This window comes from Pipistrellus hanaki (assembly GCF_964339955.1).
Source record: "Pipistrellus hanaki genome assembly, chromosome: 19".
Classification (NCBI taxonomy): Eukaryota; Metazoa; Chordata; class Mammalia; order Chiroptera; family Vespertilionidae; genus Pipistrellus; species Pipistrellus hanaki.
Genome location: NC_140521.1, coordinates 23,260,626 through 23,276,158, shown reverse-complemented (window position 1 = coordinate 23,276,158; position 15,533 = coordinate 23,260,626). Strand labels below are relative to the sequence as shown.

At 60.7% G+C, this 15,533-nt stretch overlaps 1 protein-coding gene across 1 annotated transcript in view; it reads left to right on the top strand.

Annotated features, from left to right (window-relative positions):
• Nucleotides 1–4,106: 4,106 nt before the first annotated feature.
• GRAMD1B (GRAM domain containing 1B) overlaps nucleotides 4,107–15,533 on the top strand; it is a 173,001-nt gene continuing 161,574 nt past the window's right edge. The window contains 1 exon segment of the mRNA XM_084868426.1: nucleotides 4,107–4,869. Coding sequence (XP_084724552.1) covers nucleotides 4,496–4,869 — 374 coding nt within the window. The 5' untranslated portion in view covers nucleotides 4,107–4,495.

Genomic DNA, 15,533 nt, shown 5'->3' with positions numbered 1-15,533 from the left:
TCCTTGGCCATCAGTCCCGGCATTTCTCTCTCCCAGATGCAAGATGCAAAAGCTGCTTGTGGGGTCAGGGAGGTGCCTAGGATCCAGTCATCAAAGTGTCTGGGGCCACAAACACGTCCGTTGAAATGAACTTTGTTTCAGGCATAAATGAACTGCTTTTTTTTTTTTAAGGGAGAAATCTGGTCTTACAGCCTCACAGTGATAGGGAGGGGCCTGGGCCTTTAAGAGGAAGGCCTCCTGTCACGGCCTCTAACTAGGCTGCAGGCACCTTTGCAGGGTGAGAGGAAGCCACTCCTGCCCTGCTGGGCACCCGTTCCCGTCCTCACCGCCTCCTCTCCCAAAGGCTTCTGTCGCACACACACTCACCTCCTCTCTCCGGACAGGAGAGCCAGAGGCCGCCCTGGCCCTCCGTCATCCGGCAGAAGACAGTTAATAACACGCTCCGCAGCGCCTTTGGCACTCCCACCATGTTTCCCGCTTCCCTCCCCCCAACCCTCTACTTCCCCCCGCCCCTCCCCCCTCCCCCTCCCTGCCCCACGGCTGCCCGTCGGCTTCTTTCCAGGGCCCCGGGGTCCGGACCTCGGGACTGGCACTCAGATGCGGTGGGACACAGACTGCGCTGGGAGGGTGCGTGCACACAGTGTAGGGGACAGTCCTGTCTGCTGCTCCTGATCGCCTGCCCTTGGCTCCCCCGGCCGGCGGGATGGGGCGGGGGGGGGGCGGGACGGGGGGTGGGGGCTGCCCCTGCCTCTCCCTCTCCCTTGGATGCGCACCGGGACAAATGAAGCGACACAGCTGTTACTTTCACTTCCGTCCGCTGGACGGTCCAGCTGGGTGACGGCTGTGCAGCCTCGGCCTCGCAGGGGTAGGCAGGTGCCGGTGTCTGTCTGCGGAAAGGGAGCCTCCGCAGCTGAGCGTAAGCAGCAGTTGCCTGGTAATCCGAACTCCTCGCATGTAAAGCCAAGGCCCGGGGGCCTGGGGGCAGGGAGCCAGGCTGTGCCGGCCACCACCTGTGTGGGAGCCAGGGTGAGGCCCGTTTCCCGGGGAACAGGGAGAGGCTGAGAGCCCAGGGTGGGGGAGGGGCGAGGGGGAGGGGGAGCGGGAGAGGAAGGCAGGGCTGAGATTCTGAAACAGTTATAGAAGCTCTTTGGTCCTGATCCCCTCACACCAGCTGCTTTGGGAAACAGTTTTTCCAAACTTGGCACGTCCGTGTTTGCCATCAGATAACGGATGTTACGTGGTGATGCACCCACTGGGCTCGGGGCCGCGGGGACCTGCTTTCCAGAGCCGCCCTGGTTGGGGTTTGGGCTTCCACCTGCCTCAGAGGCCCCGGTCCGCGCTGCGTTGAGGGTTGCTGTGTACATCCTTGGCCAAGTCCTGCCCTGCTCCTGGGACGGTCACACCCTGCACGGAAGCCTTTGCAGAGCATGAGGAGCTGGAGTCCAGGGGCGGACAGCCGGGTGCCTGCCGTCTGAGCAGCAATGGCTCCGGCTGCGGGCAGTTCTGCCCTGAGGGTCCCTTCAGCGCTGACTGGCTGGCAACGGTAACAAGTGCGCAGACACAGCGGGGCAGGCGTGGAGGTGTGTCTGAACGGGATTTAAGGGAAGGAAAGGTGTGGCTGAAGCAGAGGGCGTGCAGGTGGAGGGGAGCAGGGAGGGTGTGTGTGTGTGTGGGGGGGGGGGGTCTGGGCATTGCTCTCGGCCACGGGAAGCCTGTCAGCTTCAGCTGGGCGGAGGCTCCTGTGGGCCCCGCGAAACGTCAGTGACAGTTCTTGGCTGCTGCTGCCAAGGCTGACCTTAAACCTCACAGGATTTTAGCTTTTAGGTGCAGAGTCCATAGTGAGGGGACAGTGGCTGGGGCGGGTGGGAGGGAGCGGGCGGCAGGTCCACAGGCGTGCATTTCACTCACACAGCTGGCCCGGCTCAGGGGCTGAGCGCCGGCCTATGAACCAGGAGGTCATGGTTCGATTCCTGGTCAGGACACAGGCCCGGGTTGCGGGCTTAATCCCAAGTGCGGGAGGCAGCCGATCAGTGATTCTCTCTCATCATCGATGTTTCTATCTCTTCCTCTCCCTTCCTCTCTGAAATCAATAAAAATATATTTTAAAAAATAAATCAGATTGGAGTGCTCACCGTGAACTGCTCCCCGTGAGCCCCCCGTCCCCCAAAGACCTGGGGAACCTTTGGCCCCTCTGCTGTGGCCCCTCCTCTTTCCTGGTTTGTGGGGGCTTCCCGTGGAATGGTGGTGTCCCAGCTTCCTGCTCTCCTTACTCACACGAGCCCCGTCTCCTCCCCAGGCGGCCGCCCTGGCTGGGAGGCCACCAGGGCCGGCACAGCACTGCCTGGAGGACGGCCAGGCGCTGAGCCCCCACGGGGCCTGGTGCCTCCGTGTCGATCGGGATCCCGGGATCCTGACGTTCGCGGTTACAGCTCGGCCTCCTTGTCACTCCCGGAGCCGGAAGGCGGGCCTGGCACCTGAGGGGAAGGGTTTCTCCTTTCCGCCACCTCCGGGAGCTAAAATAGAGCGACACTAAACACCCTGCGCGCCGCGGCCGGATGTGGGGACAGAAATGAGATGGAGCTGATGCTCATGGCGGGGCTGGCCTTTGGCTTTGGCCACAGCGTCTCTCGGGGCAGAAAGGACTCCGTTTGGGCCGCCCGGGAGGAGGTGCGGTGTCCGGTGCCTTCACTCCCCAGTCACTGCAGGCACGCCGGCCGGCCAGCCGCCATCCCCATGTCCTGCCGCACTGCGGGCCTGCCTTCTCGCGGGGAGTTCTGTGACCTTCGGGGGTGATTCCCCTCGGCGTTGGGGCCCTGTGAGCGGATCCCCTGAACTTCATCCTGGCACAGAGGCTGGCACCGCCTCCCAGCCAGAAGCTGGCCTCCGGGCACAGAGGAGTGTGGGTAATGGTGATTCTCGGGGTGCCTCCCAGTCTGTCTTAACGTTCCTGTCTCTACTTCCGAGTAGGTTCTCCTCGGAGGGCTTTGTGGAGAGGCAGGTGCGGGGGGGGGGGGGGGGCCAGGAGAAAGGGCGGGGGCCGCTGCCCTGGCGGGGTGGCTCAGTTGGTTGAGCATCACCCGTCACCCCACGCACCAAGCGGGCCCTGCTCCATTCCCGGTCAGGGCGCCTGTGTGGGTTGTGGACTTGATCCCCAGTAGGGGGCCTGCAGGAGGCAGCCGGTGTTTCTCTCTCCCTTTTCCTCTAAAAACCAATGAAAACACATTTTTAACAAGTGGTCTGTTTTGGATTCAGTCTGGACAGCGCCAATAGGGTGGACCACGTCTAGGACCAATCTCTAAGGCCCGGGGAGTGAGCGGGCAGCACAGCGTGGGGCACAGCAGGACTAACCCACACTTTCCAGGGCACATGACGGGGCACACTAGCCTTCCTGTGGCCAGTCCGCCCCCACGCAGGCGCATTGGGAGCTGACCTGTCCCCCAGGAAGGCCAAGGGCGCCCCTCAGCTCCCTTTGCTCGCCCCTAATATGGTTCTTGGCTTGGGATGGGCTATTGGCAGGGAGGCTCAGGAAGGGCAGGAGTCAGCTCCTTTTCCTCCTGGTCCTGTGTGTCCGTGTCTTTCAGACCCTGTCTGTCCTTGCTTGGTATGTCTGTCTGCTGTCTGTCTGTCCCGCAGAGCTGTCCTCGGGAAGCAGCCGCAATGACTGTGCCCTTTGGGTCCGCAGGCACCCTGCGCCCCCTGCGCCCAGGCACCCCGCGCCCCCTGCGCCCCCTGCGCCCAGGCACCCTGCACCCCCTGAACCCAGGCATCCTGTCCCCCCTGCACCCAGGCACCCTGTCCCCCCTGCACCCAGGCACCCTGTCCCCCCTGCGCCCAGGCACCCCGCGCCCCCTTCGCCCAGTTCAAATGAGCACCTTGCTAAGGAGAAGAGCCCTGAGCTGCCCCCCACCCTGTGCCAAGGCAGCCTTGGCGCGGGAGGGCTCAATTCCTCCATGAGTTGTCCCTTCTGCTTGCCCGCCCCCCCCCCGCCCCCCGCCCCCCGGAACGCAGTGGGGTTGTGAGCGCGGCCCTGTCTGTCCTTTGGAAAGTTCGCTGGGAGGCTGTCGCCTTGGCGGCTGGCCAGCCTTCACGGGAGCCCTGCACAGCCACAGCGTCAGAGCAGCCTGGCCTCGCGGGCAGCGGTGACCTCCTCCCGCCCCCTCCTCCTCCTGTATTTTTACAGCCTCCGCTTCCTCTCTCCTCCCTCCCTCCTCCTCCCGCCTGCCGCCCGCAGCGCCAGCCTCCGCCGCTCAGAGTTTGCAGCGCCAGCCCGCCGCGCTCGCTCGGAGTTTGCTGACCGCCCCCGCCGGCTGCCCAGTCCCGGAGGCACGACGCCCGCCCGCGGGAGCCGCGGAGGAGCCGCCAGCGCGGAGCCCCGAGGGCGGCGAGGACGCGGCAACTCCGGCTCGGCGCCGCCCAGCGCCGCGGCTCCGAAGGAACGGTCCCCCCGCAGCTCAGCCCGCGGCCCGGGAGCGCCGAGAGGGAGCGGCGCGGGCCCATGCCGGCGGCCACCCTGATGGAGGGCCGGCCGCCCGCGCTGCAGGTGCCGGGGCCGCGGGGCGCGCCCGGGGGCGGCGGCGGCTCCAGCGCGTCCACCCCCTCGCTCCGCCGCCGGCGCTTCAAGCTGCGCCGCGCGGGGAACGTGCAGGAGCGCAGCCAGGAGGCCGGGCCGGCGCGGGCGCTGCCCCTGCCCGGCGGCGAGGCGCCCGGCAAGGAGCTGCTGCGGCTGCCGGCCATCGAGATCACGCCCTCCAGCGACGAGGACACGCCGTGGTCCAGCTGCTCCACGCCCAGCGCGTCCCCGCGCCGCCAGCGCAGCCTCCTCCGCAAGTGGCTGCGGCTGCGGGAGCGGCCCGAGTGTGGAGACAGCAGGTAAGTCCCGGCCCCTTTCCTTCCCCGCCTCCCTCCGCCCCAGCCCCCCCCCTCCCCCGGGCACCCCGGAACTTAGGGGGAACCAGGAGCCCGTACCCCGCACCCCGCGGAGCTCCGGGCACCCAGGCGCTGGCACCGGGCTGGCTGCACTTGAGCTCCCTGTTCTTGCCAAGTCTCCCCAGGCCCAGGCAGCGATGGCTTTAGTGCCTCTGTCTGTCTGTCTGCCTGTCTGCCTGTCTCCCTGACACATTTGCGAGGGCTCCCCGCCCATCCTCTCCCCGAGCCTCACAGCAGAGCCAGTCACACAAACCACGGCAGGCGATGCTGCTTCCTGCACGCGCGGTCACTGTGGAGCACCTCCTGAGCCTCACTTTCATCCTCACGCTCCGAGTCAGGGCCTCTGTGACCCCATTCCGCAGGTGGAGGCAGCCAAGGGGAGAGGCCCTGAGACTGTACTCTCCTGTCATCTCCACTTCAGCTTTACTGTTGTTCCTTGTGGGCAGCGGCAGGTGCCTTCTTGGGTCTTTGGACCTCCAGGCCTGCTCCACGCCATGGTGCGTGTGCCGGGTCAGTGTGGCTCCATGCCACGGTGCGTGTGCCCGGTCAGTGTGGCTCCCTCCCACGGTGCATGTGCCGGGTCAGAGCGGCTCCCTCCCACGGTGCGTGTGCCGGGTCAGAGCGGCTCCCTCCCACGGTGCGTGTGCCCAGTCAGTGTGGCTCCCTCCCACGGTGCGTGTGCCCAGTCAGTGTGGCTCCCTCCCACGGTGCGTGTGCCCAGTCAGTGTGGCTCCACGCCCCAGTGCGTGTGCCCGGTCAGTGCAGCTCCCTCCCATGGTGTGTGTGCCCGGTCAGTGCGGCTCCACGCCCCGGTGCGTGTGCCCGGTCAGTGCAGCTCCCTCCCATGGTGCGTGTGCCGGGTCAGTGCGGCTCCACGCCCCGGTGCGTGTGCCCGGTCAGTGCAGCTCCCTCCCATGGTGCGTGTGCCCAGTCAGTGCGGCTCCCTCCCACGGTGCGTGTGCCCGGTCAGTGCGGCTCCACGCCACGGTGCGTGTGCCCGGTCAGAGCGGCTCCTTCCCACGGTGCGTGTTCCGGGTCAGAGCGGCTCCCTCCCACGGTGCGTGTGCCTGGATCAGTGCGGCTCCCTCCCACGGTGCGTGTGCCTGGATCAGTGCGGCTCCCTCCCACGGTGCGTGTGCCCGGTCAGTGCGGCTCCAGGACACGGTGCGTGTGCCCGGTCAGTGCGGCTCCCTCCCACGGTGCGTGTGCCCGGTCAGAGCGGCTCCCTCCCACGGTGCGTGTGCCCGGTCAGTGCGGCTCCAGGACACGGTGCGTGTGCCCGGTCAGTGCGGCTCCCTCCCACGGTGCGTGTGCCCGGTCAGAGCGGCTCCCTCCCACGGTGCGTGTGCCCGGTCAGTGTGGCTCCCTCCCACGGTGTGTGTGCCCGGTCAGAGCGGCTCCCTCCCACGGTGCGTGTGCCGGGTCAGAGCGGCTCCCTCCCACGGTGCGTGTGCCCGGTCAGAGCGGCTCCCTCCCACGGTGCGTGTGCCTGGTCAGTGCGGCTCCAGGACACGGTGCGTGTGCCCGGGTCAGAGCGGCATCTGAGGAGGGGGGAGTTCGCTTTCCGTACACAGAGAATCCTATAGAAAGCACAGGCCATCTCTACCCAGCGGTGCCGGAGCTGTGTTCAGCCAGCCCCCCTCCTGCCCAGTGGAGGGCCGCCTCCACTCCCTCTCAGACAGGGTGCGAGTAACTGACAACGGGCCACCTTCCTGGGACTCCTGCTCCCGGCCAGCACTTACTGAGTGTCCCGGGAGCCTGGTCTGCATGATCCGTGGAGGTGTGCTCCGGGAGGGAGGAGGGGGGCTGGTAGAATGGGGGGATGTGGAAGCTGGGACCTGGGAGGAGCCGGGGATAAGAAATTAAGACATGTGAGTTTCCCTGCGGTGGAGAGATGGAAGCATGCGTGCCGCGTGGTGCTGACGGTACCAGAAGAGACAGGAGAACAAAAGGAGGGAACTCAGACCACAGTACAGGCGCAGGAGGCGCATGGAGAGGACGAGGTGGGGTCTGCCAGCAGGAATGGGAGGCGGCCAGGACAGAGGGCTGAGAGCAGGTGAGCCAAGAAAAAGGTGGGAAGAAGGAGCAAGAAAATGGCAGCAAGTGCTGTCCGTCCACCAGTGACTCCACGAGCTGAAATAAACCACAAGCAGAGCAGCCACAGGCTCCTCCGCGCAGAGAACGTTCTGGGCGGCAGCTGTAGGGGGTGGAGGACGGGGGAAAGGTGACCGGACGAGAAGAACAAGGGGTTGCTACGGGCTGGTCCTGGGGAGGTGAGGGCAGCACAGGGAACAGAGTCCACGTTCTAATGGCTGTGAATGGTGCCCATGGGAACGGGGTTATTGGGATGGTCACTTAGTAAGTCACATTCTGCTTCCTCACTGGGTGTACGCCTGACACTAATACTATATTGTCTGCGAACTGTAACTGAAAAATGAAAAGTGTTTTAAATAAAAACTTAATACAAAAAAAGAAGAAGAGGAGGAGGAGGAGGAGTCACGTGTCATGGAGGGGACATTGTGGGACCAGCGGGTCACACGCATGAGCATGCTGAGCCGCCCAGGCTTCTCTCCCCTGGCGCTGTGCCTGGGGGCGGGGGGGGGGTCCCCCTGCAGGTACAGATGGAGAGCTCCCTTCGGGGCTCCCTGTGGACCTGGGACTCCCGCCCTCTCTGTCCGGAACCACACGCCCGCTGTCTTCCCCGCGGCGCGGAGGGGAGCGGGGCGCTCCTGGGGGAACTCATCCTGAACTGGAATGGTGCATGTGGTTGGCCAGCTCTCTCCTCCGATGAGAGCCTGCTTGGGCCTTGAGATTTGGCCACGCAGGCTGAGGACAAATCCGGGGAAAGAGTCCCGCGCCGCTGGCCGGGCTGGGGGCGGTGAATCTGGTTAGATTTGAGGAAGGCGTCCTGCTTTTGAGAACTGTCTGAGGATTCGGTGTAATCTTCACTTTGCTAGAGCAGGGGAGGGCTTAGGACAGTTCTTTTAAATGGTGGCTTGTGGGAGTCGGAGAATGTGTGTATGCAGTTTGCATAAAAAGGCAGACTCTGGATTCAAACCAAATTTGTCCAACTTAAATCTCTACTCTTCACCACTATTACACGGCCTCCGGTTGGAATCTACCTGGATTGTGGTTAAAACGAAACCCTATCATTCTTTAAAAAATCATTTTTTACTCATTTGAGACACATTGGTTGGTTGCCTCCCAGTGAGGAGCTCTGATCGGTCCTCACGGTCTGACAGGGGATTGAACCTGCAGCCTTTGGGCTGTACCGGAAGATGCTCCAAACACCCGAGCCAGCGGCCAGAGCAAACCCCGTAGCTTTTAGTCCTTGGAAATGGGATGCTTCTCAGAAAGAAAAGAAGCAATCGAATGCCCATGCCCAGCAAGAGTCCGGAGAAGGAGCCGGTGCTGAGAAGCAGTAGAACACAGGGAACATTGGTCTCGGAGTCAGGAGTGTAGGGTTCCTCTGAGTTCTGTCATTTATTAGTGGGAGGCGTGGGCACCTCACTGGAAGGTGCGTGTCACCCTCTCCATCTGTGGGAGGGCCATCTGTCGGTTCAGGGGAGGTCTCAGGAGTAAAACACGTGAAATGCTGTGTAAACTTGGCCCTGCTGTGCAGGGTGCCGGAGGGTTGTCCTGTCCGTGAGTGTGTCACATGGAGTGGCGTGTGCCTGGGAGCAGGCGGCTATGTGCTCTCCACGCCTGGAGCCACGCCTGGCATCCTCACAGGATGAGGGGGATTAACATACCCGGCCCAGCCCAGTATCTTCCCTCTTCACGTCCCCAGCCCAGGCCCCCCTCCACACACACCGAGGAGCCCCGCTAGGCCTGCCGCGATGTTCCCTCTGATCCGGGAGGAGGCCAGGGCCCGAGAGGGCACAGCGTGTGGGTTTAACTGCTAAACTGAGCGTAAGAGGATCAGGAGACCCCCACTCCTCCCCTGAGCCCTGAGGAGAAGGGAGGGAGAAAACGGTGACGTGTTAGCGCGGTTTGGGGACCCAAAAGTCCAGGAGCTCAGTGCCGAAACGCTCCCCGTCCCACCGGTCTGGCTCCTCTCCGCGCCTGCACCGCCGGGCACTGCACCTGGCCCTGCTTGTGCCCTGGGATTTGCTGATGGACAGACAGTAACGGGTGAGTGAGCGGTCCCCTGCTCTGTGTGTCAGGAATGGAATGCATGAGTCAGGAAATTTCCTGGAGGAGACGAGGCCAGAGCTGAGGTGTTTTCCCCCCTTTATTGGGATACTAGTGGCCCAGTGTATGAAATTTGTGCACATTAAAAGGGGATTCATTAGAGGAAATATTTTAACATAACTATTTGCCCTTTCTCTATAAAAAAAAAAGTGTCAGACATGAAAGAAAATTAGTAAAATGTATATGAAAATCTTCCTCTTGTCAGAGTCTGGGAGTCAAGTCCCTACTCACCTGTGGCACCTCAAAATTGTGCAAGACCCAGACCCAGCCGGCCCCATCCCCATTGGGCAAGATCCAGATGTGGCTGGCCCCACCTCAAGCCCCACGGGTGGGGGGCGTGGCCTGAGTTCCCCCAGCCTGGCGCCAGGGTGGGGGGTGCGGCCTGAGGTCCCTGTCAAGCCCCATGGGGGGAGAGGGGTACAAAGCGTCAGGTCCCTGCTAATTGCTCATTAAAGCTCGTTAGGGGAACTCAGCCTCTACTGTGGGCACCGCCATCTTTGTGGCAGAGTGACAATCAATTTGCATATTCCCTCTGCATTATATAGGATAATTTACATACCGCAAAAATTCACTCCCTTTCACAGTATACAACTCAGTGGTTTTTAATATATGCGCAGACAAGTGCAGCTATCAGCACAGTGAACCTTAGAACGTCTCCTTACCTTACAAACAACTCGTACCCTTTAGATGTTACCCGTATCTCCAGATTCCTCATTCCCCAGTCCCTAAGCAACCTGGAAGCAGTTTGGGTGTTTTGGCTTCAAGATGGGGATGGATGACAGGTGTGGTCTTGCTCAGGGATGTGGCAAGTGAGGGTGGGGAGGTGAGGGTTGACAGGCCGGGGATTATGCGGAGTTTGAATTTCCATCTGTCAGTCAGCCAACAAAGGCGCCCCAGCTTCTGCAGGCAGAGAGCTGTACACCCAGGTCCGCTCACTGGGACCCTGAGGCTCTGGGCCCCGGAGAGACATAACCTGAGTGGAACTTGAAGCTGATCTGTGGGAACTGGGTGGCAAGTGGGAGCCACAGCTGTGCCCTGGCACTCGGGGCTCCCGTGTCTGCTGGCTGGGCCTCTGAGCCCTGCAGGTGCCACCGAGGCAGTGAGGCCGGCAGGCTGGGAGGACCGTGCTGTGTCCGAGGCCCATGGCCGGCGGGCAGGAGGACCGTGCTGTGTCCGAGGCCCGTGGCCGGCAGGCTGGAGGACCGTGCTGTGTCCGGAGGCCCGTGGCCCGGCTGGGAGGACCGTGCTGTGTCTCTGAGGCCCGTGGCCGGCAGGCAGGAGGACCGTGCTGTGTCCGAGGCCCATGGCCGGCAGGCAGGAGGACCGTGCTGTGTCCGAGGCCCATGGCCGGCAGGCAGGAGGACCGTGCTGTGTCCGAGGCCCATGGCCGGCAGGCAGGAGGACCGTGCTGTGTCCGAGGCCCATGGCCGGCAGGCAGGAGGACCGTGCTGTGTCCGAGGCCCATGGCCGGCAGGCAGGAGGACCGTGCTGTGTCCGAGGCCCATGGCCGGCAGGCAGGAGGACCGTGCTGTCTCTGAGGCCCGTGGCCGGCAGGCAGGAGGACCGTGCTGTGTCCGAGGCCCGTGGCCGGTGGGCTGGAGGACCAACCTGAGGATCAGAGCTCCTCTGACTGCGGGACGGTGGCAGGGTCGGAAGTGAGACGGAGCCGCATCACAGGATGGCATCTGCATGTCCTCCTCGGGGAGGAGGGTGAGGACGTGGGAGTGGGTGCTGATGCAGGCACCCAGGGGCGCTGCTCTCTTCCCTCTCTCCAGCACCCTCTGTACGATGCCGTTGGCTCCATCTCCCCTTGTTGGCCTGTCTCCACTGCTGTGTAGCTGCCACGCATGCTCACAGGCCAGCAGGCCAGCAGCTGGAGAGTTGTCTCCCTGGAGCCTGGGCTCAGGCTTAGCTACACCTCCGACCTCAGGGGTGCCTCTCTGTGATCCTGCCCAGCCCGGCAGGCCCGGCTCCCTGCCTGGTGCGGCCTCGCTGGAGGTGGGCTTGCAGGAAATGAATTCGTGTAGTTGGTATATTCATCTCGGTTCTCCTCCCCTCTTCTTACCTATAGAGCTCGTGTTGCTTCTGGTTTCAGCTCAGTGTCCAGGGGCGGGGGGACCCCATGCTCTGCCCTCAGCCACATGCCTGCCTGCGGGCGTGAGAAGCACAGGGAGTGTGAGAGAGGAAACCTGAGACAGAGCATCAAACAAAGGCCGGCGAGCACATTGAGCAATCAGTGCCGGGTAAGGTCCAACCAGCGAGGTCCCCACCGGCCCAGGCTCCTTGAGGCCGGGCCTGGGCCTTCCTTTGAGCCAAGTTTTCTGCTGAGCGCCCTAAATGCACAGTCACGTTTAATCCTCACCACCCACCCCGCCCCCAAGGCGGGTTTCAGGGCTGAGAATCCTGAAGTTCAGGGGTAACCTGCTCCTGGCTGAACGAACGGCAGCAGGAGTGAGATTTGAGCCAGACTCTGTGCCATTCCCAGGGCCTGGCACTGGCCGGTGTTTGCTCACCTGCCGGTGGAGGGGAGCTTCTGCAGGAAGGTGGGGCGAGGTCAGAGGGCAGGGTGGCCGCTGAGGGAAGCGTGGAGGAGGGTGGTGGCCACGCACCGTGCTGGAGGTGGGGGGACTGGTCTGGCCAGGGGGCACTGGTCCTCCGGGAGCGCTGGCCTCTGGCTGTGGGGTGGACACGGGGAAGCAGAGATGGGCCCTGTGGCTCCTTCTCGCCGCACGGTTCCTCGCCGGCGTTGGTATGGAGCGTTTCCATGGTGGCTGTGCACTCGGGGTGCCAATTCCACGTCAGGCAGGAGGCCAGACGGCCGTCCTGGGGGTGTGACCCGGCGGCAGTCCTGCCTCTCCGGCACTCTCTCCCGGTGCTGTCTGGGCGCCAGCTGCTGTGACGGTCACAGGTGATTGCCTCAGGGTGGCTCTGACGTTCTCCTTAGGCGTCTGAACGGCTAGGCCTCTGGGGAGTTCCTTCCTGACCCCAGTGCTCACCACGCCCGTCTCGGAGAGGAGCCGGAGCCGGTGGCTGCTGGTGGCTGCGGGCAGGGGCTTTTCTGAGCTGGAGCCCCACCCTGTGACTCTCCGAGGGGCTGCTGGGCCTGCTGTGAGGGCAGAGACAGCTTTAAACACCTGTGAGCCCGTGTGCGCCTGCCCGGGCACCGTCCGGCTCGGAGCCGGGGCAGCTGCCATTGGGTGCCCCGGCGGAAACCACACGTGTCTCCAGGTGGGAGGGGGAGGCCGAGGGAGCTGCTTCGAGCTGGCAAAGGAGACAGGAGCTGTTGCCTGCCGCCCCATCGGCCACCGCGGGCGCCCTGTGCCACCCCGAGGTGGTCCTCTCTCAGACATTCCCTGTTGGCAGACCCCGAGTCTGGATTGCGATTCAGATGGCACAGGGCAGAGCGGTCCCCGGCCACAGGCAGCCAGGCCCTCTGAGGAGGCAGGAGGCAGGGCCACAGCCTGCACCGGGCCTGCGCGGTGCTTTGGGCAGACGAGGCGACCTTTGTCCGGGTTCTGATTCGACGAGAGAGAGAATGGAAACCATTAGCTCCATCGGGAGGCGCAGCTGGTCGCGGCCTGGAGCTGCGGCCTCTCGCCCCGTCTGGGCCGGTTTCTACCGGCACATCCCTGGAGCGCTGCAGTTCCTCTGAAGGTCCCCGGTCCACACAGCTCCCGCTGCTCCCAGCCGGTGCCTCTCGCCCCAGTCTGACCACAGAGGTTTCCTCTCGCTGCTTCTGGTGAGCAAGTTCTGGCAGGAAATGAGGGGGCTGAGTAAAGGGACAAACAAAACAAAACAAAACACAGCACAGCACGGCTCCCCACCGAAATCAGTGGACACCGCCTGGTTTCCCCTTTTGTGGAACCGCGGAGACGGCCCGGGCCTGGGCCCGGTGGGCACCGGGGGTGGTAACCTTGGGAAATGTGCCCCAGCAATTGGGAAAACACTGGCCAGCGGGATGGTTAGGTGAGTGACACCCTTTCCAGTCTCTCCCAGGGTCTACCAGCTCCTGGATTAACGTAAATGTTTATGTTATAAAAGAGTGAATATTGTGTATGTCATAAAACAGCAAGATAATACACAATTTTTGGATAGTAGGAAGGAGGAAAAGAGTTGGCCATTTTATCACGCTAGCCCAACTAGCCTGTTCGGTGTTACTCTCTCCCTGTTATTTGTTCTCACTCAGATTTCCTTCCTTCCTTCCTTCCTTCTTTCCTTCCTTCCTTCCTGGGTTATTCCTCACCCGAGGATGTTTTTCCATTGATTTTTAGAGAGTGGAAGAGAGAGGGAAAGACAGAGAGAAATACTGGTGTGAGAGGAACACATGATTGGTCGCCTCCAGCGTAAGTGCAGACCAGGGCCTTCGCCGGGGAGGAGCCTGCACCCCAGGCATGTGCCCTTGACTGGTATCGAACCCGGGACCCTTTGATCCGTAGGCCGACACACTATCCACTGAGCCAAAGGGGCTAGGACTCAGGTTTTCTTTTACCTGAAGGACTTCCTTCCTTTTCCATCCACTGGTACCTGCAGGTCAGGGGAGCACAGGCCTGTGGGTGACGCGTGGCAGGCCTGGAGCAAGGAGCAAAGGAGTTTCTGAAACTCTGCTTGTGGAGGTGCCATCAGATCGAGATACTTCTCCAACGTGGGGAGCCGCGCCTCACAGCCGATGCCACTCAGCCTGGGCCTCGAATTCTCCGTAGCCCAGGCCTGTCTGACCCCGCACTGCTCCGTCCGACGGGCCTCGCTCCCGCTGGGGCAGGACGCCCGGAGCTCCTGCTCCCGCTGGTTCTCAGGCGGACGGCGTGGCCTGGGAAAGCTCGTCTGAACGGGCCTGCCCGGCGTGCAGCTGGCCTGGGCGTGGACAGCACGTGCTGCCTCTCCGTCTGCGATGAGCCACATGGTCCGGCACGTGAACATCTCAGTTACAAAACAAGCAAAAGACCCACAAACTCTCGGGAGAAGATCGCGCCCCTGCCTTTTTTTTTCTTTTTCTTTTTTAATAAATCTTTATTGTTCATATTATTACAAATGTTCCTCTTCCCCAACCCCCTCCATTGCTCTCCTCCACCAGGTTCCCACCCCACCCCCTGCCCTTTCCCCACTCCCCATTGTCCTCATCCATAGGTGCACAGTTTATGTTCAGTCTCTTCCACATCCCCCACTCCCCTTCCATACCTCTGATTCTATTATATTCACCAGTTAATATTGTTCATAAGATTTTTTTTTTAATTTCCTAGGTTTTTAGATTCACTTGTTGATAGTTACGTATTTGTTGTTCATAATTTTTATCTTTATTTACTTTCTCTTCCGAAAGAATTCATATAATTCTGTTTTAGCGGTGATGAACTCTTTTAACTTTTTTTTTTTATTGGTGAAGCTCTTTATCTGGCCTTCGATTCTGAGTGATAGCTTTGCTGGATAGATTATTTTTGGCTGTAGGTTCTTACTATTCATCTCCTTGAATATTTCTTGCCATTCCCGTCTGGCCTGCATGGTTTCTGTTGAGAAATCAGCTGACAATCGTATAGGTGCTCCTTTATAGGTAACTAACTGCTTTGCTCTTGCAGCTTTTAATATTCTCTCTTTGATTTTGCTCTTGGAATTTTAATTATGATGTGTCTTGGTGTGGTCTTCTTTGGATTCCTTTTGTTTGGAGTTCTGTGCATTTCCTGGACTTGTAAGTCTAATTCTTACAAGTTTTCTGTCACTATTTCTTTCAGTATGTTTTCGATATCTTGCTCTCTGTCATCTTCTGGGACCCTCATAATTCTGATGTTGGTTCACTTGAAGTTGTCCCAGAGGTTTCTTACATTATCTTCAACTTTCTGGATTCTCTTGCCTTCTTGCTTCTGCGGAGGAGTGTCTTCTGGCTCTTTATGTTCCAAATCTTTGACTTGATTCTTGTGATCTTCTATTCTGTTTTTAGTACTCTGTATAATATTTTTTATTTCAGACAATGTATTCTTTATTTCTTGTTGACCCCTTATTATTTCTTGTTGATCCCTTATTATTTCTTGTTGATTCCTTATTAATTCTAGTTGATCCCTTTTCATATCCTCATAGGTCTTATCGACCTTTTCTAGGAAATTCTTGAAAAACCTTATAAGCATAGATTTGAACTCTATATCCAGTCACTTTTTGTCCTCCATTTCTTTCGTTTGTGATCTTTTTCCTTGTCTCTGTGCATTTTCGCAGCTTCCCTGAGTTGGTAGCCTTAAAAGTCTCTGTGTTCTGCTTGGATGTAGTTTCAGGGTGGAGCCTACAGCCTTGGCTTTCCTCAGCCCCGTCCTATGTGGCTCCTGAGTCTCAGTATTCCTTAGGGTCCTTCAGTACTCCTTGTAAGCACCTCTGAGAGAAAGGTGCCCTCGATTTTTGCCTGCTACCAAACAGTCTAGCGTCTCCCCCAATGAGCC